This window comes from Budorcas taxicolor, chromosome 19 (genome assembly GCF_023091745.1).
Source record: "Budorcas taxicolor isolate Tak-1 chromosome 19, Takin1.1, whole genome shotgun sequence".
NCBI lineage: Eukaryota > Metazoa > Chordata > Mammalia > Artiodactyla > Bovidae > Budorcas > Budorcas taxicolor.
Genome location: NC_068928.1, coordinates 55615697 through 55638002, shown reverse-complemented (window position 1 = coordinate 55638002; position 22306 = coordinate 55615697). Strand labels below are relative to the sequence as shown.

General features: G+C 56.9%; 3 protein-coding genes across 5 annotated transcripts; 1 reads left to right on the top strand and 2 right to left on the bottom strand.

The window, feature by feature from the left end:
- Positions 1 to 89: 89 nt before the first annotated feature.
- Positions 90 to 14515, bottom strand: GGA3 (golgi associated, gamma adaptin ear containing, ARF binding protein 3). Of its 2 annotated transcripts, XM_052657564.1 has the most exons (17): positions 14450 to 14515; positions 9044 to 9128; positions 8842 to 8917; positions 7392 to 7490; positions 6659 to 6782; positions 6395 to 6498; positions 6203 to 6283; positions 5745 to 5882; positions 5023 to 5104; positions 4802 to 4918; positions 4298 to 4522; positions 3892 to 3962; positions 3382 to 3677; positions 2980 to 3188; positions 2513 to 2682; positions 2298 to 2408; positions 90 to 2070 (listed from the first exon to the last, which is right to left on the bottom strand). In XM_052657564.1, exons 1-17 carry the CDS (start codon positions 14487 to 14489, stop codon positions 1960 to 1962), a joined length of 2139 nt encoding a protein of 712 aa, XP_052513524.1. In that variant the 5' UTR covers positions 14490 to 14515; the 3' UTR covers positions 90 to 1959. The 2 variants fall into 2 exon arrangements, 1 of the variants encoding a protein (XP_052513524.1); XR_008201008.1 differs by lacking the exon at positions 90 to 2070 and having other exon boundaries at positions 2513 to 2617.
- A 274-nt stretch (positions 14516 to 14789) lies between these two features.
- Positions 14790 to 18076, top strand: MRPS7 (mitochondrial ribosomal protein S7). Its single transcript, XM_052657115.1, has 5 exons — positions 14790 to 14889; positions 15426 to 15617; positions 15735 to 15798; positions 16171 to 16338; positions 17428 to 18076. The coding sequence occupies exons 1-5, from the start codon at positions 14807 to 14809 to the stop codon at positions 17647 to 17649; spliced, it is 729 nt and encodes a 242-aa protein (XP_052513075.1). The 5' UTR covers positions 14790 to 14806; the 3' UTR covers positions 17650 to 18076.
- Positions 17975 to 22118, bottom strand: MIF4GD (MIF4G domain containing). 2 transcript variants are annotated; one of them, XM_052657962.1, is made up of 6 exons: positions 22047 to 22118; positions 21025 to 21156; positions 19770 to 19879; positions 19432 to 19587; positions 19243 to 19335; positions 17975 to 18726 (listed from the first exon to the last, which is right to left on the bottom strand). In XM_052657962.1, exons 2-6 carry the CDS (start codon positions 21104 to 21106, stop codon positions 18499 to 18501), a joined length of 669 nt encoding a protein of 222 aa, XP_052513922.1. In that variant the 5' UTR covers positions 21107 to 21156; positions 22047 to 22118; the 3' UTR covers positions 17975 to 18498. The 2 variants fall into 2 exon arrangements, with proteins under 2 accessions (XP_052513922.1, XP_052513921.1); XM_052657961.1 differs by lacking the exons at positions 21025 to 21156; positions 22047 to 22118 and adding an exon at positions 20872 to 20971.
- Between the last annotated feature and the right edge of the window lie 188 nt (positions 22119 to 22306).

The following is a 22306-nucleotide window of genomic DNA, read 5'->3' as shown; positions in this document are numbered from 1 at the left end:
CCATACAGATACATGTGTCCATTCTCCCCCAAACTCCCCTCCCACCCAGGCTGCCCCATCACAGTGACATTGAGTAGAGTTCCGTCCTATACAGTAGGTTCTTTGTTGGTTATCTCTTAAATATAGCAGTGTGCACATGTCCATCCCGAACTCCCTAACTAGCCCTTCCCCTCATCTTTCTCCTTGGCTGGTTATCTTCTTTAAAACAGGAAAGTCTAGGAACTCATCTTTTAACAGAAACCTCAGGTGGCACCGGCATAGCTGCCTGCCTGCCTACGTCTGGAATTCCCAAGTGGCACCTTTCCCCACATTGGGGTGACACTTTCCCTACTGGGGTGACAGGTATCTGTATTAGAAAGATTCCAAATAGGGCAAAAATGGTTTTATTTAACATGCAGCAAAACAAGGGAAGCAGCTGATGTATCCAGTAGTTTTTTGTCACGAAGTGACCTCAATAGTAACAAGTAACACTCATAAATAACGAAAGCCTAAAGCTTATTGTAAAGGTACATTCCATGTAGTAGTCCCACAGAGCTTCCCAGGGCTGCAGCAGCCCATCTCTGGAGAGCTCTTGGATTTACTCCTTAAGGAGTGAAATGGATTCACTTTCTTTCCTCTGTCTTAACAAAGCAGTGAAACCTGCTCGCTGATGAGGGGAGGGGGCGATGGCCTCTTGATTAAGGAAGCCTGGCAAGAGCAGGGAGGGGTCAGGGCTGCCTCTCCCTGGAGCTGGCTCTGGCTCATCCAGCTGAGCGCAGGTGAGCCACGTGCTCATTCCCCAGCGGCTGGGTCTTACCTGCCTGTCGCCCCGTGAAGCCTGGACTCCCCGGCCCAGCTGTAGCCAGTGGATGGGGCACTGTTGAAGCAATAGGGCCTGGTGACTCGATTCAAGCAAGGCCCCTAATCTCACCACCTCCAGACCCAACATATCGCCGACAGTGCCCCTCGGCAGCTGGGGACACTCGGGGTTTCTGGGCAACAGGCAAGGACATAAGTTTAGTGCAACGCGCCTGTTCCTGAGGCCTCCTGTTCCCAACCGCGAGCCACCCTGCAGGCCAGCTGGTAGGAGGAGGGGGCCAAAGCAGGACACGGGGTGCTATCCTCCCCTCGGAGGCATGAGGGCAGCACAGCGGTGTGCTCCACGCCAAGCAAGAGGTAGTGAGTGAGAGAGATGGCCTGTTCCTGCAGCAGGAGGCACCCTTTTCCCGGAGAGTGCTGGGCATCTGCTTCCGGAGAGTGCTGGGCATCTGCTTCCGGAGAAGGCGCAACACTGCTCTTCCATTTCCTTTCCTGGTTGTGGTTTAGGCTGCCGCAAGGCCAAGTTCTACTTCTACCAGCTGCAGTTCCTCATCCTACTGTGATGTCCATGGGACACAGCCTGCCGCCGCCAGGGCCCAGCACAACTCCTCGTGGCCGTTCCAGGGTCGTGCTGCCCACGAGGGCAGGAGCGGTGATCCAGCAGCACCAGCGCCCTGCTCTGGGCCCAGGGCCGTGCGGGAGCTGTGGGCTGTGCCCTCCTCCCAGGAGCCTGCCAAGGGGAAGCCTGGGTAGCAGCAGGGCTGAGAACTGGGGATGTGAGGACGTGGTCCTGAAGGAGGGCCCTGAGTCTCTGCATCAGAGGATGCCAGCGCAAGGGGAAAACCCACTCCAGCCTTGGGGCCATGTCCCGGGCCGGGGGTGTGGGGGAGAGGGGGTGGCACCTGGGGCCACTCCCCACTCCTGATGTATGTGGCCACTTCAAGTCACACAGGTAGATAAAAACAGGTCCTTCTGGGGGCCGAAGGAAGAGAGATCACAGCAGCGGCTCGGCTCCTGGCAGCGGCGCCCAGGGCCCCTGTTCCACATCAAAGCTCTTAAGCACAGCGGTTAGGATGTGAAGGAAGACCAGGCCTGGAGAGCCTTCCCTCTCGGGGTAGCCTGCCTGGGCTCCAAAGTGCAGCCAACATGTGTCCTCTGGGGTTATAGGTTCCCCCACTGCTCCACGGGGGGGAACTGGTCCACCTCACCCACCTCGGTGCTCAGCTGCTCCCCCAAGGCAAAGGTCAGCCTGTACCGAAGCCTCGCCTTCTCCTGCAGCAGAGGGGCCGAGCGTCAGACACCCCTTCTCTGACACCCTTGGGGCGCTTTTGTGCAGGGGACACGCCCTGCTCCTACCACCCCATCCTCACTTGGCCTTTGGGCCAGGGTGGAAAAGGGACGTGGGAGAAGCGGTAACAGTCCAGGCTGGGAGGCAGTGGACGTGGGCGTCCAGTTTTGGGAGCCGGGGCTTTCAGGTGGGGTCCCCAGCTCCAGCTCACCTTCAGTGGGTTGGCCAGCAGCATGACCTGCGTGATGGCTGCAGGTGGCTGGATGGGGCTGAAAGGAGAGAGTTCTGTCCCAGAGGGTGGCTGCAACTTCACTTTCATTGACTAGAGAGAGAGAGAGGCTCCTTTGAAGAGATGGCAGGTGCCCTTGAGGTGGAACGGGGTGTGGACATGTGGGTGCAGGAAGAGGCCCCAGGGAGCGAGGATACCTTGGGCACTGCGGCCTGCAGCACGATGCTCTTGATGGGCAAGGGAGCCGTATTCAGCATGGACACCACCACCACCAGCACGTCAGGCCGTCCTGGAGGACACTCCTTGGCAAAATGGAAGAGGATGCGGAAGCCGTTTTTATCATAGGCTGTCACAGGAAGGGCACTGCCTGTGTGTAAGAATGGGGCAGGTGAGGGCGGGGGGGAGAGGTGGGCCTGAGACAAAGCACCGCAGCCAGGTGGGAGGGCACAACGACCCCGGGACCAGGAAGCTCCTGAAGGAGCCTGGAAAGAACCTCCCGAGTGCACAGCCGGGACAAGCACAGACTGTGACACGGTAGGGAGGGCCGTGTGTGGCTCTCAGGGACTCTGGCAAGAAAAGCCTGGACCCACCCGTCCCTTGCCATGCGGCCCACACATCTGCAGGCTGGGACCCCCACCCCTCACCCCAAGCCTCCAACACCTACTAGGCTTGATAGACTCCAGGGGCACGTGGACACTGGCCAGGGAGAGCTCGGGCCCCTTCACAGGGCTGCCCTGGGCCTGGAAGAGAGGGCTGCTGGGCCCCGCGGAGAAGGGGAGGAGAGGCCGAGTGGAGGCGCCGCTGGGGAGCAGAGAAGGGGCGGCAGCGCCCGGGAAGCAGCTGGAGGTGGCGGGTTTCACCAGGCCCGAGGTCCTGGGCAGCAGGGAGGAGGACAAGGCATGTTGAAGACCAGGCAGAGCTGCTGACCGCCCCACACAGGCACCCCCAGACTAGAGCCAGCTCTCCCCTCATCCTGCTTCTAGATTCCAACTGACCCACCAGACTGAGAGGGAACTCCCACAACCCCCTGGGGCTGCCTCCCCAGCGCCCCTCTCCCACTCATTACACTTTGGCCTCTTCAAGAAGCTGGTCGAGGGCATCCAGCTGGTGCAGGGTGCTGTCGCCCAAAGCGGAACCACGGTGCCCAGGGGCGATGGGCTCAGCCTTTGGGGCCAGAGCTGGGGCCAGGCCAGTGGAGAAGAAGAAGGGGCTGGCTTTGGGGGCAGGAACGCCAGCTGGGGCCACCAGGGCCTGGGAACTGCCTGCGGGGGCCACCGAGGGCTGGAGGAGAGGCCCGTCTGCGGGGCTACAGGCTCCCGGCCTGGGTTTGGGGCTGAAGAAGTCCAGGTCCGACCGCTCGCTCTGGGGAATGAAAGTGGGAGTGAGGGGCCCTGCAGGTGGCGAAGGCTGCAGGCTCTCCACCCAGCCCACCCCCGACGCTGTTCCTGGGGGCTGGGCTGAGCCCTCTGCAAGAGCAGCCGTCCTATGGATAGAGCGCGCAAAGCGCTGTGTGCAGGATGGTGCCCAGGGCCAGGACAAGGCTGGGAAGTAGAGGCAACACGGCGCCCGCCCCCACCTGGAGCAGGGGCCACTGGCTGTTCCCAGCTGCCTTGGCGGGAGGAGCACTGGGTGCCGGGTCGGTGAGGCCTGAGGACAGAGGAGACGGCTGTGGTGGAAGAGGCTCTGGGCTGGGGCAGCCCCAGCCCCACCTCCCCTGAGGGAGGGCCACCCATGACCACCAGGCCGCCCAAGGGTGACAAGGCGTCCCCTGTAGCTTCTGGAAGGGAATGGACCCTCTTCCGTCTTTATGCTGCAGGGGGCGCCTGCTGAGGAAGGGGGAGCACAGCCACACAGGATGTCCACCAGAGGACACTGCCCTGGGCCCTCCTTCCCACCCTTGCTAAGCACGCAGGGTCCCCCTTGGGCCTCCCCGCCCCAGCACCTCTCCTCGCTGAGGCCCCGGAAGCCCCTACAGGACGCACCCAAGCAGAGCAACTCCTCGTCCAGCAGGCTGAGGGCGTTGCTCGTGCTGCTGGGCCCTGGGGGGGCCTCAGGCTGGCCGGGTGAGTGGCTGCAGCCAGGGCCTGAGGCCTGGGGTGGCGGAGGGAGGACAGGGATGCCTGAGCCGGCAGGGGTAGGGGCCAGTGCTGGGGGCGGGCCGCTCGGCACCTCCACCTCGGCAAGGTCGATGAGAGTGCCTTGGTTTCCTGGATGGATAACAGAAGAGGACAGGAATCACTGGGGGCCCCTCCCGGACTGCGTAGAGAGAGAAGGACCCTGAGCACAGCCTCTGGCCACCTCCCAAAGCACCTGTCCGGGCAGCGGTGAAGAGCTGGTGGAGACGGCAGGTGGGGGAGACCCTGTGTGACCTCCCAGGAGGGGCCTGGGGGGCTCAGAGTCCCCTCAGGCCCGTGGGCTGATACAGGGTCACCCTGCACCGGGGACCCAGGCTGCTCTGGAGGGAGTGGGGAACCAGAACACTTTACCTTCCGAGTCGGGACTGGCTGAGGTCACCACCTCACCGTTGACAACCTGCCCTTCAACGACTGTCTTATAAGAGTTGATGACCCGGGAGAGATTGTCACTGGCCTGTAAGATGTCCCCTAGTACCGGAGAGAAATCTGTCACTCCCGGCCTGACAATGCCCCCACCACACACATCTAAATCCCCGGGTCACCCCCCCAACCACCCTTCCCAGTCCACTCACCTAAACTATTGTCACTGTCCTCGGTCTCACTGGCGAGTTTGAATAACGTCCGCCTCTTATTCTCACACCGATCAAACAGCTCCTAATAGAGACCCAGAGAGGAAAACTCAAGCTGCCAGATCACCATCCACGCCACCAAGTTCCGGCTCCCCTGGTACATGGGTTAGGTGGTACCACACTTTACCCATATCACCTAACCCAGCATCCACGCAGAGTCCTGGCTCTCCTGGCACCGTGGTCAGCTATAGATCACCCAACCCAGCATCCACACCAGAGTCCCGGCTCCCCTAGTATCAGGTCAGCTCCTGGCAGAGTCAGGCTCTGCACACACGTCTTCCTGCTGCCAGCCTCGGCCACTCTGAGTCACAAAACACCTGCTCAGGCGGAGAGGCCGCCAGGACAGCAGGTCCCTTCCCACTCCCGGCCTGGCACACGCCTCAGAATTCAGAGTCTCTATGTGACCGAGGACGGAGGAGCACATCAGGGAACCAGGGTGGGCCTTTCTCTGCCCAAGTGTCCCCAGGCAGAAGGCGAGGTGGAGAGCAGGGGTGCGCCCCGAGGCGGATCTGCAGAGCCACGCAGACGGAGGGGGCATGGAACGAGTCAGCCACGGCTCATGGGCACTTGGGGGCACCACCCCTCGCAGTCTGGCTGCTGGCAGAGGAGGACTGCCAGGTGTGTAGCAGCGTCTCGGGGCAGGAACGCCCACTCTTGGGGCCTACCTTCATGAGCTCCTTGTCTGCCTCCGCAGAGCCCTCTCTGCTATAGTGACGCAGCATCTCACCAAGCAGCTTCACGCTGTTATCGACCTCCTCTAAGGTGTGCAGACGCTCGGTCACCTTCTGGACCCGCGCCTCATCCTGCGCCAGAGAGGACCAAGGAGCGAGAGCTCAGCTGGACTTGGCCCACTGCCCCCCAAAACCCCGCCAGGGAGGGTGCACACCTGCCCAGGGGACACGCGGGCCAAGGCCCGCCCCACGGAAGCTGCTTTCAACACATGATTCTTGGAACCACTGGCCTCAGACCCAATCGACAGCTCTTCTTTCAAAGCAGCAGCCCGCCTGCCCCCAAGCCTGGCCCCACGACTCCTGCTCCCACGTGTGGGTGAGCCCTGGGGACAGGGGAAGGGACCGCTGCTCTGGGGCCACGGGCTCCTCCCCAGGGCTCAGGGCCCACCCACCTCCTTCACCATGGACTTGATGAGCTTGTTGGCCTCCTGTAGGTCGTCCGGGTTTTTGCTTTTCAATAGCTTGGCTAAAAGCTGGAAGAGGAGGGCATCAGAGGCGGAGGGACGGCAGCACCCCCCGGGGAACACACAGGAACTGAGCGCAGCCCGGTGCTGAGTGAGCCCACGCCCCATCGAGGACTTTACCTTGGATTTCTCCTCATCATCAAAAACGGGGTTTTTGGGACGAGGCGGTGGAGACGGGATCAGCGTCCTGTCCACAGAGATCAGCGGGTCGGAATGCACGATGCCTGAAAGGGGATGGAGCAGCGGTCGCACAGGCTGGGCCGCCCTGGCACCCTTTCCCACACAGCAAGGGGGCGCCCCCGGGACCAGGCCTGCAGGCCGCACACATCTCAGCCCCCTCAAAGCCCAGCCCAGCGGCCCCTGCTTGGGCAGACATCCGCGTACCCTGTCTCTTCAACATGTGGTAGGCATCCTTGATCTTTGATTCTTCCGGCAGGGCCAACGTCCAGCTATAAAGCAGCTCAATAACCTTGGTCTTCACTTTCTCAGACACCCTGTCCCCCAGGTACTAAGGAGCAAAGGAAATGGGAAAGCTGAGTGTGTGCAGCCTGGAGGCAGAGACAGAGGGAGGCTGTGCTCACAGCAATCAAATGGCTGCTAACTGGCTGCAGTCCCCAAGCTGCCTCCAGACCCATGGGTGTGAGCCGGCGTGGGGGAGGGGAGCAGCATCCATGGGGCACAGACTCCGCTCAGGAAGGAGGCCGGGAGCTCGTCACTGTGTTCACGCACAACAGGCCAGACACACAACTGCACTTTCTCCCGAAGGAGTGAACAAGAATGCCTTCACTGTGAAGAAGTGTCCCCTCTGCCGTAAGCGGGGGCCCAGAGCTGAAGCAACACTAGTGTGTGGCCGTAGTCGAGAGACGAGGGCAGCCGCGTGAGCACGGCGAGGACCAGTGGCTGCTGTCGCGGGAGCCCCATCAGTGGGTGCAGAGGCCGGGAGGGCGGCAGAGACATCCCTGTGTGCACATCCACCCTCAGCACGGCGTCCTCTGAGCACAGGACCCAGGGAACCCCAACCCCGTGGAGGCGCTGGTCCGCGTGGTGAAAGCCGGTGAGCCAGGACCAGGGAGGGACACAAAAGAAGTTCTGAGAAACAGAACTGCCACCGACTGACCTTCGGAGAGACGACTTTGATCAGCTCATTCAAAAACCGGAACTTCCCCACTTCGTTATGGAACCTCCTCCCGCAGTTCTTCATGCAGGCTTCCAGCACCTGGAGCACAGAGGCCAGGCACTCAGACCAGGACCTGGCGCTCGGCCAGACCCCACACGCTGGCCGCACTGCAAACATACTCGCCCGAGGAAGGACCTAACCAGAAGAGGCAGCCCTGGGGGACATCAGGGCAGTGGGATTACTCACAGAAGAGTCCCTCAAGGTACAAACCCCTCTGGGGAAGCTCAGCAGAAACTAAAGTAAAAAACACTGAAGCCCAGATAACGAGACAGTCAGACGGTCAGCCCTGGAGGTGGCCTGCCTGCAGATCCTGCCCTCGGGCTTCACAGGTAAGGAGATGGAGGCAGAGACCACACGCTCCTCTGATTCAGGGTCCAGGGCTCTTTCCACAAGCTGATCAACATGTTGGGCAAGCCGGAGAGGATGTTTCAATTCTGTTTTCTTCATCTTAGACGGACATGCTATTTTCCCGCCCTGAGCCCCATCGATCTCCCTCTGGGGCCTCAAGTTCTCAGGTGCTGCTGTGGGCCTAGCACCTGAGTTTATGCCAAGGAGCGCACCACCCAAGTGCTGCCCCCTGCCCAGCTTCCATCTTTGTAAATCGGGGATTTTCAATCACACTACTACAAACCACACTACTTCTGGGCCAATCACTTGTTCTGGGAGCCTGTCCTGGGCGCTACAGAATACTCAGCAGCACCCTGGGCTCCACCCACGTAGATGCCAGTAGCACCCCCCAACCTGTGACCACCAACAGTGTCTCCAGACGCTGCCCAGGGTGCCTGGGGGACAGAGCTGCCCCCGCTGGAGAGCCAGGGTTAATGAAGTCTTCGCTCTGCAGAGCGCACGGCACAAGCATGCGTGCAGGCTAAGCGCCTTTCCCCAACGACCCCCTCCCATCCTTCCAGGAGCTAAAGGGAGTCAGGAGAGAACCCAGGCATCCTGGCTTAGGGGAAAGCCCGGAGGCACCCCAACACCGCACTCCGCTCTGAATCCCCCGAGTCTGAATAAACGCTAAGATCTGCCCACTGGGGTGATGTCTTCACTAGTGACCCGCATCATTTTTAGCTACAGGACAAATTACACTTGGCCAGCTCTTACCTGGCAAGACAGCTCTGTCAGCCTCTCTGTGCCCCACCCGGGGCCCACGGCCACTACCCCTCTGCCTTGGCCTCTCTGCTTCTCCCATCAGACCTCGTGTTCACACTCAGTCACCCGTGATGCTTGAGCCTGGCACGGGGCACACATGTTTGTGGAACAACTGACTGTGCAAGGTCCAGGTAAGTCTAGTGTGTATCCAGGATGCTCAGCTGGCCGAGGGCGTGAGCCATGACCCCCTCACAGATCCCAGTGGACTCGTGAAGATCCATCACCAGCAAGAAAAACCTACCGTCAGGGCCTGGACCGCCTCCCATTCCTGCGGAGACTGGATCTTATGGGCCAGCAGTCGGACGGCGATCTGTGGCCTAGAGACCAGCAAAACCACAGCTTCAGGACGCTGCCCCTCGGCCACCTGGCCAGCCCTCCTTTGCCAGTTTTTCACTTTCCCAGTCAACCATCTCTCACCTGCCCCCTACCAGTTTGAGACTCACCCTTCAAGCTCCTTGTTGATCTGATCACAAAAGCCAATTATGTATTCCCAGTCTTCCTGGCGGTTAGAAGGATTGGTGGCTTTATCTGGGGAGAGAACGAAGAAGACAACAACTAGTTGTTACAGAGAGCAAGGAGGACACCATGGAAGGTTTTCCTCACATTTTTAAGCCACTGATGTGATGGTTTCTTCTCTAATGGAGAAGACTCAATAATTCAGTCAGACAGCAACTCAAATACAAATACTTAAAAAAAAAAAACTTTTTTCTGCTTGTGCCACATGACTTCTAGGATCTTAGTTCCCTGACCAGGGATTGAACCTGTGCCCTAAGCAGTGACAGAGCAGAGTCTTAACCCCGGACCACTACCAAATTCCCTACAAATATCGCTTTCTGTCCAGTATTCTGAAAGTTACAAACAAGAAAGAAAACAAATCGGAAGCTTCCCATTTTAAGGTAAGCTAACGACGTTTACTGAGCCCTCTAAGCACAAATTGTGCTGTCTGTCCATGGGGTCACAGAAACAAAACCTAAGCTTGAGTAAGCAGCATCCCTCAGTTTAAACGGTCTTCCACGATCAAGGACAAAGACAAGCACCGAAGAGGGTGTCCCAGGGTTTAAACTCCAGGAGGTAAATGCCACGTCTCCTAACACTTGCCGTGTGTCGTCTTTTCTCCATTATGCCCAGATCCTGTGCTTAGAGAGGACGGCCCCAGCTGAGGGTGGTTAAATGCGTTCCCATCTCTGATTCAGATCTTGGAGTCAGCCTCTTCCAGAAAGCACTCTCAAGCTGTGTGCTAAATTTAGGGCTTCAGGTTCAGAAAACAAATGCAAGACTGAAGGCGTGTATCCCTTTTTAAGTCCAGGCTCCTCCAGCGGATTTCCACCAGGGCCAAAAGCAGAGTGAGGGCCTTGAAAAAACCTTTCCCAACAAGGGGTGATGTTAGAGGTTCCTGAATTCTGATTGCTCGTGACTGTGTTTCTTTACTTCCCTTTTCCTAATGTTAAAAATCACTAGCTCCGCGCTCAAATCCTAACAGGGACTCCTAGCCAGCCCCAGCCCCCGCCCCTCAACAGGCATCACAAGGCAGCAGGCGCCACCCAGTGGCCGAGGGAAGACCTGCAGTGTCCAGCGCTGTGCGTGTGGGGCAGCTTTTCTGCTCTGGTGGTTTAGGATCATATTTGGGGGAAAAGAGAGATGTCAGTCCTCAGTCTTGAAAAGAGAATTAGCAGGCCCTTGAAAATGTCATGCTTGGAGGGAAGGGAGATTAATTCTATCCAGAGGGACTGTTTGTTGCCACAGGGACCTACTAGCTGTCACCCTCCAGAGAAGCTCTGCGTCTCCCCGACCAGGTGCCTAAAATTTTCTCAGGTGTCAGCATGGCTTTGTTACTAATCCCTAGCATTTGAGATGCTTGGAGTTCTCATATGACATTAAGAGGGTGTGGGATACAAAAATAAGATGGTTTGAGGAGCCATACCTGCCCCTGTCACTACAATCATTTTGGGAGCAGTCACACGCCTTCCACTGTTTGCCACTGGAAAAGATGCCACAGACACAGGGGACACGTGCACAGCCCCTCCCCTCCCCACACACAGACACAAAGCCACGGGCGTTCACCAAAAATGTGTCCTGCCTGGAGCTGCCACGACTCCATTTCTGATTCCAGGAACGCTCCCACCTACTTCTCATTTTCATTCAACAGCTCGAGAATCCCACTTCCTGTCCCCCAATGACTTTTCTACCGCAAACCCGCAGGGAGCTCTCGGCCTACACATGAACACAAAGCCGTGGTTTCAGCCACGGTTCGCCCCACTTCTGAGTATCTCCCCCCACTCTCCAGCCAGCTGAGACAGCAGACCTCAGTCACCCATAAAACTGCAAGAACCTCTGGAGATAGCCTGGGGTGACTCAGGCACTCCGCCTGCCCACCGCCTCCCGGCAGATGCACACACCCACCACCCACTCAACGTTCCCCTTCACCTGCAACGGAGGTGACGCCGGAGCCTCCCCTGTAGATCTTGCCTTCCAGAACGGCCCCTCTGGGCTCCAGGTTTCTGTTTTGGGGTCTCTGTTGAAAGCCTTATGCTAGTCTGTGTCTCTGCCTCTATACACCCTGCTCTCATTTTCAACTAGCCGTGACTGTCGTGGGACCTCTGGTCCAGAAGGGAGGGGAACAGCAATGGCCACCTCGCCCCAACACGGCTCAAACAGTCCAGTGACAAGTTCCACATAGCAAGGATAAGGATGGAGGGGAAGTCAAGGGTCAAACTTTAGTGCGAAGGTCTTGAATCAAGGAGACTTAGTCAACCCCCAAGTCTTTTGTTAAACAGCCACAGAAAACTAAGCAGATAAGTCACGCCCTGGAGGAACCACAGGAAAAGTACAAGATTCGGACCCTACCCTTGAGGAGGTTATGCAGCACGTGAGGAAACAACCAGAGCAAAACAAGACGGGAATTTTAAGTGCTCATCTGGTGCAGAAACGAGTCTAAAAACACTCATCATTTCTCCTCCCTGACTTCCCTATTTCTATAAATGGTGCCACCATTCCAAAGCTCCTTTGGCCCCCACCCAGGCACCCAGGTCTGAAGGCTCCTTCTTCCCTCTCCTCATCCATTTTCATTTGGAGAAGGCAATGGCAGCCCACTCCAGTACTCTTGCCTGGAAACTCCCATGGACGGAGGAGCCTGGTAGGCTGCAGTCCATGGGGTTGCTAAGAGTCGGACACGACTGAGCGACTTCACTTTCACGCATTGGAGAAGGAAATGGCAACCCACTCCAGTGTTCTTGCCTGGAGAACCCCAGGGACAGGGGAGCCTGGTGGGCTGCCGTCTGTGGGGTTGCACAGAGTCAGACATGACTGAAGTGACTTAGCAGATTTAGCAATCTCTTCCTTCTCCATGTCTTTACTATGTTTTTTCCCCTCAAGGCTGAGCCCTGGCCCTCGGCAGTTAAAGTGCAGAGTCCTAACCACTGACCTGCCAGAGAATTCACCTCAATGTCTTTTTGTGTGTTGTGCTCAGTCACTCAGTTGTGTCCGACTCTTTGCAACCCCACAGACTGCAGCCCACCAGGCTCCTTTGTCCATGGAATTTTCCAGGCAAGAATACTGGAATTGGTTGCCATCTTGTACTCCAAGAGATCTTCCTGACCCAGGGATCAAACCTGAGTCTCTTGCCTCTCCTGCATTGGTAGGCAGATTTTTTTTTACCACTGAGCCACCTGGGAAACCCCAGTGTCTTTTTAAAATTGTTTTCTTACTCCTGCCCTGACCTCCTGATTTCTCACTTGCTTCCAGAACTTCTGCTCCAATCCATCCTATGTAAAACACCTATAGGAACCTTTCCAGAACACTGAGTTAACAGGTACAGTATTAATGGGAATCCCTTAACTGGAGACACAGACTTCTTCGGGTGCAATTGGAGCCAGTCCAGAGTTTGGCTCTTCCCAGCTTCCTCTCCCATGTTCCCACAGGAACGCCCTGCTTGAATCAAACGTCTGTTACTGCGTGCCCCAAACATGGCCTGCTCCCTCCACACCACTGTCTGCTGTTTTCTTAGCCTATTTTCCCATTCTTTAAGGCCTAGCTTGAGTGCCATCTCCCCACTCGGAGAACCATCTCCCATTTCACTTATCCCCAATTTCCCAAAATAAACTGCCCTCATTTTAGCATTTAAGGTTCCTGCTTCTTTACTTAAAAATGCTTTATCTACTCCAGCACCACTATCATCACACTGAAGGCAAAGACTTTGAACTTAGTTTTTGTTAACATCTCACACAGCAGGTATTCATTAAGCACTGATTAACTGCAGCAATGACAGGACTTTAGAGAAGGCTGAAGTCATCAAGAGATGGTTTGTGGGGAAGGAGATGCTGGGATGGGTTTCAAAGCATGTAAAGGGGAACAGGGCTTTCAGGAAAGGAGAGGAATGTGTGTTGGTGGCTCAAGAACATCCAGCTGACAGAAGCAAGGAAGAATGCCAGGAAGTCGCAGCGAGGCAGGGGGACAGCAGTGCAATGACCTGACTGAGCAGAAGGGCTCTGGGAGCAGAACTGGGGGAGAGGCGGGGAGACCTGAGACCTGCCCAAAACGTCAGTCTAAGTAACAGGAAAGGGCCAAAGGCCAGTCTCAGCTCTAGTCTCTACAGACACCTTCCCTCTCCCCCATCACCATCTCCACTCTCCCTCAAAAACAGGTCTAAACTCTAAACCTAGCCTATTAGACTCAGCTGAGGTCATTTAAATTTCTACGAAGTCCCCATTAACATCTGTAAATGGAACCAATTCCAGAGTATTTATATCCAGTTGGTGGCTCTGGGCAAGTGAGCTGATTAGAGCCCAGGTGTCCTCTTGTGACACTGTGACACCAGTACCTACTTTGCTAGGATTCTTGATAAATGAACGTCTTTGGAGCACTCTGAGCTCCTGGGAGAACAGTTCCATATACACAGAAGGCTGTGACCTGCCTGCAACTGCAGACCGTGCAAATGTAACCTGCGTTCAACCACCTGAACAGGGTTTCTTATCAAGGGGACTCAGGCAATTGGAGGAAACGGGCATCACCCCTCAAGAGGCTGCAGGCTCTAGTAAGTAACTGACAATGCACAAGGCAGCGCCTCGGCTCCAGCCTGTCTTGTCACCCTGCCCAATTTGTCTTCACTTAAACAGGGCTCCAAGGACCTCCTCTAGCCCATACTTAGTAAACTCAACGTACTAACCTTTCAGCCAAATGCAACCTGCTAAAGTTAACCTATAAATGAGCGATCATAGCAATAGGCCGCAATAACTACAATATCGGGCTGCGTCTCTCAGCTTTACTGAGTAGTTTACCAACGAATGACTCGTTAAGACATGCGGGGGGGTGGGGAGAAGGGTCCCCCAACAGAGCTTTCATCATGCTTCGGTTACTGCAAGGAAAAGTACTCTTTTTTTCCTCTCTCTCTGGATTATTTTCACCTCAAACATTCAGCCTGCGCGAAGCAGTCACTTCTACTGGAATACACGGTCAAAATTCTGAAGCTATGTGGGTATGCTCAGCACCACCCACCGCTCCCGGAGTTTCAGCCTCAGTTCGGAGCTTTCCCCTGCGTCGGAAGAGCTCAGGGGTCCCGGAGTCACGGCCTTGCGCGGCCCCACCACAGTTTCCCCAAAACGCCTATGCATGTCATCCCGACGCACTTGGCTGTCGCTTTCGGGCAGCGCGCAGGAGCGAGAGGAGGCGCCGCGGCTCAGAGAGCACGGGCCGGGCCGCCGAGCTGAGGAACGGGCGCGATCCCGGGGCGCTCGTGGCGCGTGCGAGGCTTGGCGCGGGCTGCCGGGCGGCGCCACCGCAGGGCCGGGGGAGGCAGCCGAGGGCTGGGGAGAGGGGAAGCTCGAGCGCGAACAGACTCGGCCGCGGATACTCACTCAGCCAGGACTCCAGACTCTCCCCTTCCGCCTCCGCCATATTGCAGCCGCCCGGGCCGGCCCAGAGGCCTCAAACCTCGCGAGAACCTGAGAGAGACGAGCCGGGGCGGGGCCTGCATAGGGACCTGAGAAGACCGAGCGCCGCCGTCTAGGATCTTGCCAGGCTGCGGCGGATAATGCGAGGGCGAACGTTTCCTTTCTGACTCTCCGCCTTAGACCTCGGAGTGAGAGACTCTTCAGGCCCAGATTAACAGGGTGATGCGCAGAGCTAGGACCTTGTAGCTCTTTTCCCCCGTCTTTAGTCACTCGGTCAGGCACGCCAAGGGCAGTCTCAGTGGGGTCCTGCTGGCAGCCAAGATGGCTGCCCCCACGGTGAAGGTTGCGCTAGGGTGGTCCGGCTTGGGTCTCGGCGTGCGGAAAGCTGCCGTGCGGCTTCCAGGGTGAGAGGGTGGCGGCAGCTGGGAGTCCTCTTGGGTCTTCACGGAGAGACCTGCTAGGGAGGAAAAGAGGGGGCCACAGGCAAGCCTCGCAGGGACCTGGAGAGAGCCTGGGAGGCCGGGATAAATGAGTCCAATCCTCTTTAACCCTCTCCGTGAGTTTGGGTCAATCTGAAAGCTTAGTAGTAGCTCCCTGCCTGAGGAATTCTCACTTGGAACTGAAAGTGCGATCTTGTTGAAGAATTCAGAACTGGGATTTTCTTTGCTGGGAGGTGGGGGGGAGAGATGCATAGGCGGATTGTCTATATTCTGAAGTTCAGGAGCTTGTCCTTACTGTTGGCACTTGAGGAGCAGACTTTCCCGGCCTCTTTAGGGGAGGTCCTCCTACCTCTTGGGACAAGAATTACTGCAGCTGAGCTATGGCTGGCGATCTCCTCGCTGCTCGCTTGGCGGCGGTTTGGCATACATGCCTATTGTTAAGTCAAGCCTTTTCACTTGAGTCAGCTTTTGCCCTCCTCTTCCTCTTCCCCCCACCCCAGGCTAGTGCAGGTGAGGTGGAGCCGCTATGGCCCTGAGTACCAGGATCCCCAGACTGACAAGGAATATTACCGCAAGCCCTTGGCCCAGCTGACTGAGGAGGAGACGTATGAGCGGGAGCTCAGGAAGACTCAGGTTATTAAAGCTGCCCCAGCCACGAAAACATGCTCTGTGTTTGAAGACCCAGTGATCAGGTTAGCAGACAACAAACTGTTGTTCCACAGAGTGGGACTATACGGGGGAAGGCGGAAGGATCTACACTAAGGATATTGTGACAGCCTTGGGAACCTAAACATCTTTTTTTCTTAAAGTAAATTCACCAATATGATGATGAAAGGAGGAAACAAAATACTGGCCAGATCCCTCATGACACAGGTAAACAGTACCTCTCTCTGTCATCTTTGTTTTCCCCATAGCTTTGTGTTTGGCTCTTTCATCTTAAGACAAAAAACAATGGATTCTGTACCTGTCATTAAAAGTACAGAGTTTCTCTGTATTTATGTGTGGGAGTGGAGGCTTTAAGAAGTCCTACCGGAGTCAAGCACTGCCATCCCCCAGCCCCACATTACAAATCTTAGCTCATTCTTCTGTCCTAGTCCAGGGTTTTTGTTTCAGAAGTACTAAAGGAATAGCTGGGCAGCTATAGAAGAAGAACAGGATGATGGGAATAAAGGACAGGGTCCTAGCCCAGCTGGGTGAACCCTTTAGGGACCCTGGGGTATCCTCTTCCACTGTATCCCTTTGCAGACCCTGGAAGCTGTGAAAAGGAAGCAGTTTGAGAAGTACCATGCTGCTTCTGCAGAGGAACAGGCAACCATCGAACGCAACCCTTACACCATCTTCCATCAAGCACTGAAAAACTGTGAGCCTGTTATTGGGCTGGTACCCATCCTCAAGGGGGGCCATTTCTACCAGGTGAGTGGTCAGGGTGGAAAAGCAGGGCTGCTCGTGTGTGAAATGGTGGGGGTAGAGGGGGGTATTTAGAGTTGGGCCAAGATTGATAGCTTTCTTGGGACTGCAGAGTGCCAAGGTCTCAGTCCCATGGTATAAAGATTACAGGCAGAAGATGGAAGAGCGAAAAAATTATCTACATGACCTCTTTAGAAGGCCCACAGTACTTCCCCCATTGCCCCTTCTGTCCAGCATTCTGTGTTCCAAAGTATAAGTTTCTGATGGTGAGGAGCTATGTTTATACCTCATCTTTATACATCAGTGTCTAACATAGTGTTTGACTGATGCTTCATCACTGTTTAACTGAACTAGGTGAAGTGTTAGTCGCTTAGTTATATCCGACTTTGCGACCCCATGGACTGGGACTTGCCCTACTCTTCTGTCCATGGGATTCTTCAGCCAAGGATATTGGAAGTGGGTTGCCATTTCCTTCTCCAGATCTTCCTGACCCAGGGATTGAACTCGGGTCTTCTGCGTTGCAGGCAAAGGTGGCTTTACCGTGTGAGCCACCAGGGAAGCTAGCATTTAATTATACTTCATTGTCATAAGTGGGTGTTCTTTTCTTTTTTAAAAAAATATACGTTTGTTTTGTCTTTCCTTTTTCAGCGTAAACCTCACAGGGTAGAGACTTTCTCAGTGCCTGTGTTCCTAGGGTCTGGCACAGTACCTGGCACATAGTAGGGGCCTGGCAAATGATTCTTGGGACAAGAGGGACCTGTTTCTAGGCGTTCATGATCTGTGTTGGCTAAGTCATGCCAGCTGACAGGGCTTTTCCCAGTGGTGCTTTTATCAACTTGGCTGAACTCCCTTTAGAGGTGAAAGAGGCCAGTGCTCAAGGAACGTTTGTTTGATGAATGCCTATGATGTCTGCTGCACTGAGGTCAGCCAGGGGTGAGAGGAGCTCAGAGAGGAGCAGTCAGGCCCTCCTCCCCAGCACCCTTGCCAGGGCTGGCCCTGAGTGGACATGTGGCTACTTATCGGAGCTCTGGCAGGAAGGAGGCTGCAGTCCTGGCCAGTTCTCAGCCTAACTTGCCCCTGTCCCGTCTTGCCCAGGTCCCTGTGCCGCTGGCTGACCGGCGTCGCCGCTTCCTGGCCATGAAATGGATGATCACCGAGTGCAGGGAGAAGAAGCCCCGGCGGATGCTGATGCCGGAGAAGCTGTCTCAGGAGCTGCTGGAGGCTTTCTACAACCGCGGCCCTGTGATCAAGAGAAAGCACGACATGCACAAGATGGCCGAGGCCAACCGCGCGCTGGCCCACTACCGCTGGTGGTAGAGTGTGGGCAGAGGGTCAGGGAAGACGGCACCGCGCCCTGCTGCCAGAAACAGCGTGAGCCGCTGCCACGCTGCAGAACGCTTGTGGGTTAAGGGTACCGTTCCCTCTTCCGGGCAGGCGGGCCTCCTACCAAGGACGGAGCCGCGTGTTTACTGCCTGTTCGTCGTTTCTTTGGGGGCTGGAACTCGCTCTCCCTGTCCCATCTCCTTGGAAAGAGGGGGCATATCAAGTTGGATTTCCTCCTAAGAAACCTAGGGCTCACCCAGCCTTCTTTTCCTTCAGCTTGGGGTGGACCTTTGGGTGATACGAAAAGAAGCAGTTTTAGTGTCAGAAAGAGTTTATTAGAAAATTCTCGTCCTGAGCTGGTGTAACACGTGATGTGGTATTACGATTCATTAAAACCAACTGGAGAAAATACACTCAGTTCTAAAGTGGTCCTTGTACAGAATGTATAAAAAGCAGTTTCTGGTGTGACTCTGTTCGTCCCCTTTGATATCCCTAAGTGTCCCCACCAATGGCTCTGGGCACCCATTTTACAGATGGGGAAACAGGTACCAAGATAGCTATTGCACCGATGGTTCCACAGGGCAGGGCTTGTCGGGAGTTGCCCAGGTCAGCAGTGAGGGGAGAGAAAGGCTGTTGGGACTGTGGAGCAGGTGTGCCTGCCTTCCGCAATCCTGGAATCGGAGAGAAGGTGCTCAGGGCAGGACCGCTGCATTAAGTGGGAATCATCTCAGGCGCTCTTGAGTCTGGAAGGGAAGAAGTCTTTGGCAGAGGTGAAGACTCCGCTGCCAGGTTGGAAGGTGGGCAGAAGAAAGGCCGGCGCCACTGGGGAGGAAGCCTGGAGGCCTAGTCAGAGACCTCGCTGTAGTAATACTTGTGGGCAGCCGGGGTGGTCTTCCAGCCGGCTGCCCGGAACTCGATGATCTCCAGCAGCAGCAGCTGGGCCAGGGAGCTGAGGCCGGCTGGGAGCAGGAAGCCATCCCGGATCAGGACAAAGAGCTCATCCATGCGCTGCCCGTTCATCTTCTCCAGCTGCTCCCCGACCCGATGCAGCTGCAGCACCAGGCAGTCCACCTGCAGGGGCAGCGGGAGGTGACCCCAGGCACGGCCCTCCGTCACACAGAGCAGCCATTTACTGAGCGCTCGCTGTGTGCCAGGCTCCGGGCTTGGCCTGTGCACGTTTCCCCCGCTTCATCCTCACACGACCCGGTGGGCACTGTCGCTGCCTCACGTGAAAGGAACAAGCTCAAAGACTTGCCTCAGATCTCTCACCTGGGCCAGGTGGACGCAGGCCCCGTTCCCAAACTGCTTCTCAATCCCACTCCCCCTGCCCCCCCAACGCCCCCCGCCCCAGTTTAGTTTCTGGGCCACCAGTATCCACAGTTGCTTTCCTACTGGGAACACGGCCTCTGAACCAGGAGGTTCTAGCTGCACTGTGTTCTGGGTAAATCCCAGACTTTGTCCTGTAACCCTGACAGGCCATGAACACCCCCACCAGGTTCCTGCCCCACAAGTGAAAGTCTCCATGGACAGGGGCAGGCATTCCGAGTTGAGCCCATCTCCATAGTCTTCGGTGCCGGGGCCACCCACCTCCTCCTCCTTGCTCAGGCTGTCGGGCTGGGCCAGCCGGAAGAGGCAGTCGTAGACAGGGTTCACCAGGGCCATCATAGGCATGTTGTTCACCTGCGGGGGGAGAGCAGGGCCCAGAGCACTGGCTTAGTGGCGCAGGAGACAGGTGGGCCGCCTCTGCTGCACGGGGTGTGGCTGGCGGGGCCTCACCCTCAGGTAGTCAAAGATGTTGCAGATAAAGGTGACGTAGCAGACCCAGCCCTGCAGGGAGCGGGCTCGAAGCTGCTCCCGAGTCTGGTACTCCTGCTGCAGCCGGTTGAGGAGTCCACGGCGGAAGACACTCTGGCCCGCTTGCTTGCTCTCTGCCTGTGAGCCAGGGAAAGGAAAGGGCAGTCCCGGGGCCCAAGCTTCCCTGGCCTAGTTCCCTGCTGTCCTCCTCTTCTCCTGCCTCTGAGGCCAGCCCTTCGCCTTTCTGCCCTGCTGGCCTCTGCCCACTTCAGAAGCACCTTCCTCAAAGCGTCTCCCCTTCTCTGCCAGCCCCACCCAACCTGAATGATGGCGTGGCACATGCGTCCTGCTTCCTTGCTGAACACACTGTCCTGCAGAGAATGGTCCACAATCACATTGGCCACTTTCTCCAAGTCCACGGCACCTGGATCTAGGGTAAAGACAGGTGGGGAGTCTAGAGCTGCTTAGTTATATATGCCTCCACCTGCTTCTAAAGGATTTGAGGTGTTCACTGACGAGCACTCCCATTATATACTTCCACTGCTGGGAAAGATTGAGGGCAGGAGGAAAAGGGGACGACAGAGGATGAGATGGTTGGATGCCATCACCGACTCAATGGACACGAGTTTGGGTAAACTCCAGGAGTTGGTGATGGACAGGGAGGCCTGGCATGCTGCAGTTTATAGGGGCGCAAAGAGTTGGACACGACTGAGCGACTGAACTGAACTGAAAGGACCAGAAGGGGGAATTCCTCGGAGGTCCAGTATTTAGGACTCTGCTCCCCATTGCAGGGAGCACAGGTTCGATCCTTGGTCAGGGAACTAATCCTGCAAACCATGCAGTGCGGCCAAAAAAAATAAAGAGATCAGGAAACAGAGGAAACATCACACAGGAGCAGCTGCAGCCATAAGCCTCCTGGTGACCCAATAAGAGAACAGGGTTGTGTGGCTGATAGTCAAAGAGCGCTCATTTTTTTTAGGACACGTCTTTTCCTGGCACTAGGTTGAAGATGGGACACTGACAGCCATTTTACGGAAGAAAGTGTTCTTACAACACACACATGAACCCCTGACAAAAGCAGGCCAGGGAGGGCCTCTCTGCAGGCTTAGCTTGGCACGCTACAGGCATAGCTAATCGTTCGCTGAGTCAAACTTCTGTCCTGAGCGCTGCGGGAGGGCCTTGGCCCAGGACAGTTAGTGGAGCTCCTCTGCCAAGCAGAACACTCCATCTTCTGTCCCAAGTCAGGCAGCTCCGCATATTCAAGAGAGGGGCTGCAGCAATGCAGAAACCAGGTCCAGCATAAGGACTTAAGGGGCAGGAACTGGGTTTTCTGTGCCTCACCCTCCTTTCCTGGGTACTTTAAAAACACTTTACAATCTGAGGGGTGACTATGATCTATGATTCATACTCCCAAATACTGGCCTAAATGTCTTCCAGTTCCAGAATTATGTTGCGGACTCCTGCTCTCAGAAAGTGAAGGGAGAGGGTGGTGCCTTCCCAGGGTCATCCCGGTCCTCCGGTCCGGTCCCCTCTCTGGTGCTGTGGAGCCAGGCTCAGGGGGCTCCCCACGCTCACCTTTGAGAGCTGTCTTCAGCAGCTGCTGGGTCTCCGCATCAAAACACTGGATTTTATACTCCTCTTTACCCGGATCCCCCATGACTGTCCAGCCGCAGCAGCTCTTTACTGGGGTGGGACTAAGGACAACACCTGGGTTGGGGGAGAGGCGAATGGAGAGGTCTTAGGCGTGGAGCGCGGAGGCAGGGCTCCCAGCCCTATGGGCCCTGGATAGGGCTGGGCAGTCCATGGCACTCAGGGGTTGGCTGGGCGCCCACCAAGCTTGGCTTCTGGTGGAGACTGGGCAACAGCCAGGCACCTGCTGCTCAGTTAAAGAATCCTGATAGTCTCTGGGATTACACAAGAGTAGAGATGAGGGGTGAATGTGTTTGTCCTCCAGTCTGCCTCAAGGTTATTCTCAGCTGACACCAAAGCTGGGGTGGGGTCAGGTGCACTGAGATGAGGGGTGGATGAGTGGATATCAGACACTTTCCATGCCTGTATAAGACGATCGAGAAGCTACTGACTGGTCCACCACAGCTCCCTGCGAGTGAGAGGGCCGGGGCTCCAGGCTGTGGGCATCTGTCCCAGCAGGGTTCCAAGCCCCATCTCCCCATCCCTCTCCCTTATGTCAGAGTCCTCAGCCCAGAAAGCCCAGTCCCGGGCTGGGGCCGGCCAGAAGGTTGGGTGCCGCCTTGACTCCCCTTGTACCGGCCAGTTTCTCCCCGGGATGGACTGGTTAAACTGGCCTCCAGAGGGGCAGAAACCTGGCCCTCCCTTCTCAAGAAGGGGGCAGTGCTAAGCTCCATTCTGAGCCTTCTTCTGAAGGAGGGGAGAGCGATGACGTGACCCACAAAGGTGGTCCCCGCTGGGGTCTCCCCTCCGGACTCGGTGCCTCTCCCTCCGGCCAAAGGAGCGGATCTTAAGGGTCTCCAGACCTGGGCAGCTTTCCTAAGTCCGGAACGCCCCTCCCGGCGGCTCAGTGGGGCCCGCCGTCCGGTGTCCCGCGAGCTGTAGGGGTGGCGAGAGAGCCGGGGACCCACCTGCCGCGTCGGCGCCGCGCCCGCGTGCCCGGAGGCCGCTCGGCCGACATCGTGCGCGCGCCCCGCGTCCGCGGCGCTGCAGGCTGGGCCTCCGGCGCCTCGCCGCCGCTGAGGTCATTTCCTAGCGCAGGGGCGGGGCGGGGCCTCGGGCGGCGGGGCGGGGCCTCGGGCGGCGGGGCGGGGCCTCGGGTGGCGGGGCGGGGCCTGGGTGGGACCGCGCACGAGCGCCCCCTGCCGGAGCCCCGACGACGCTGCCCTCG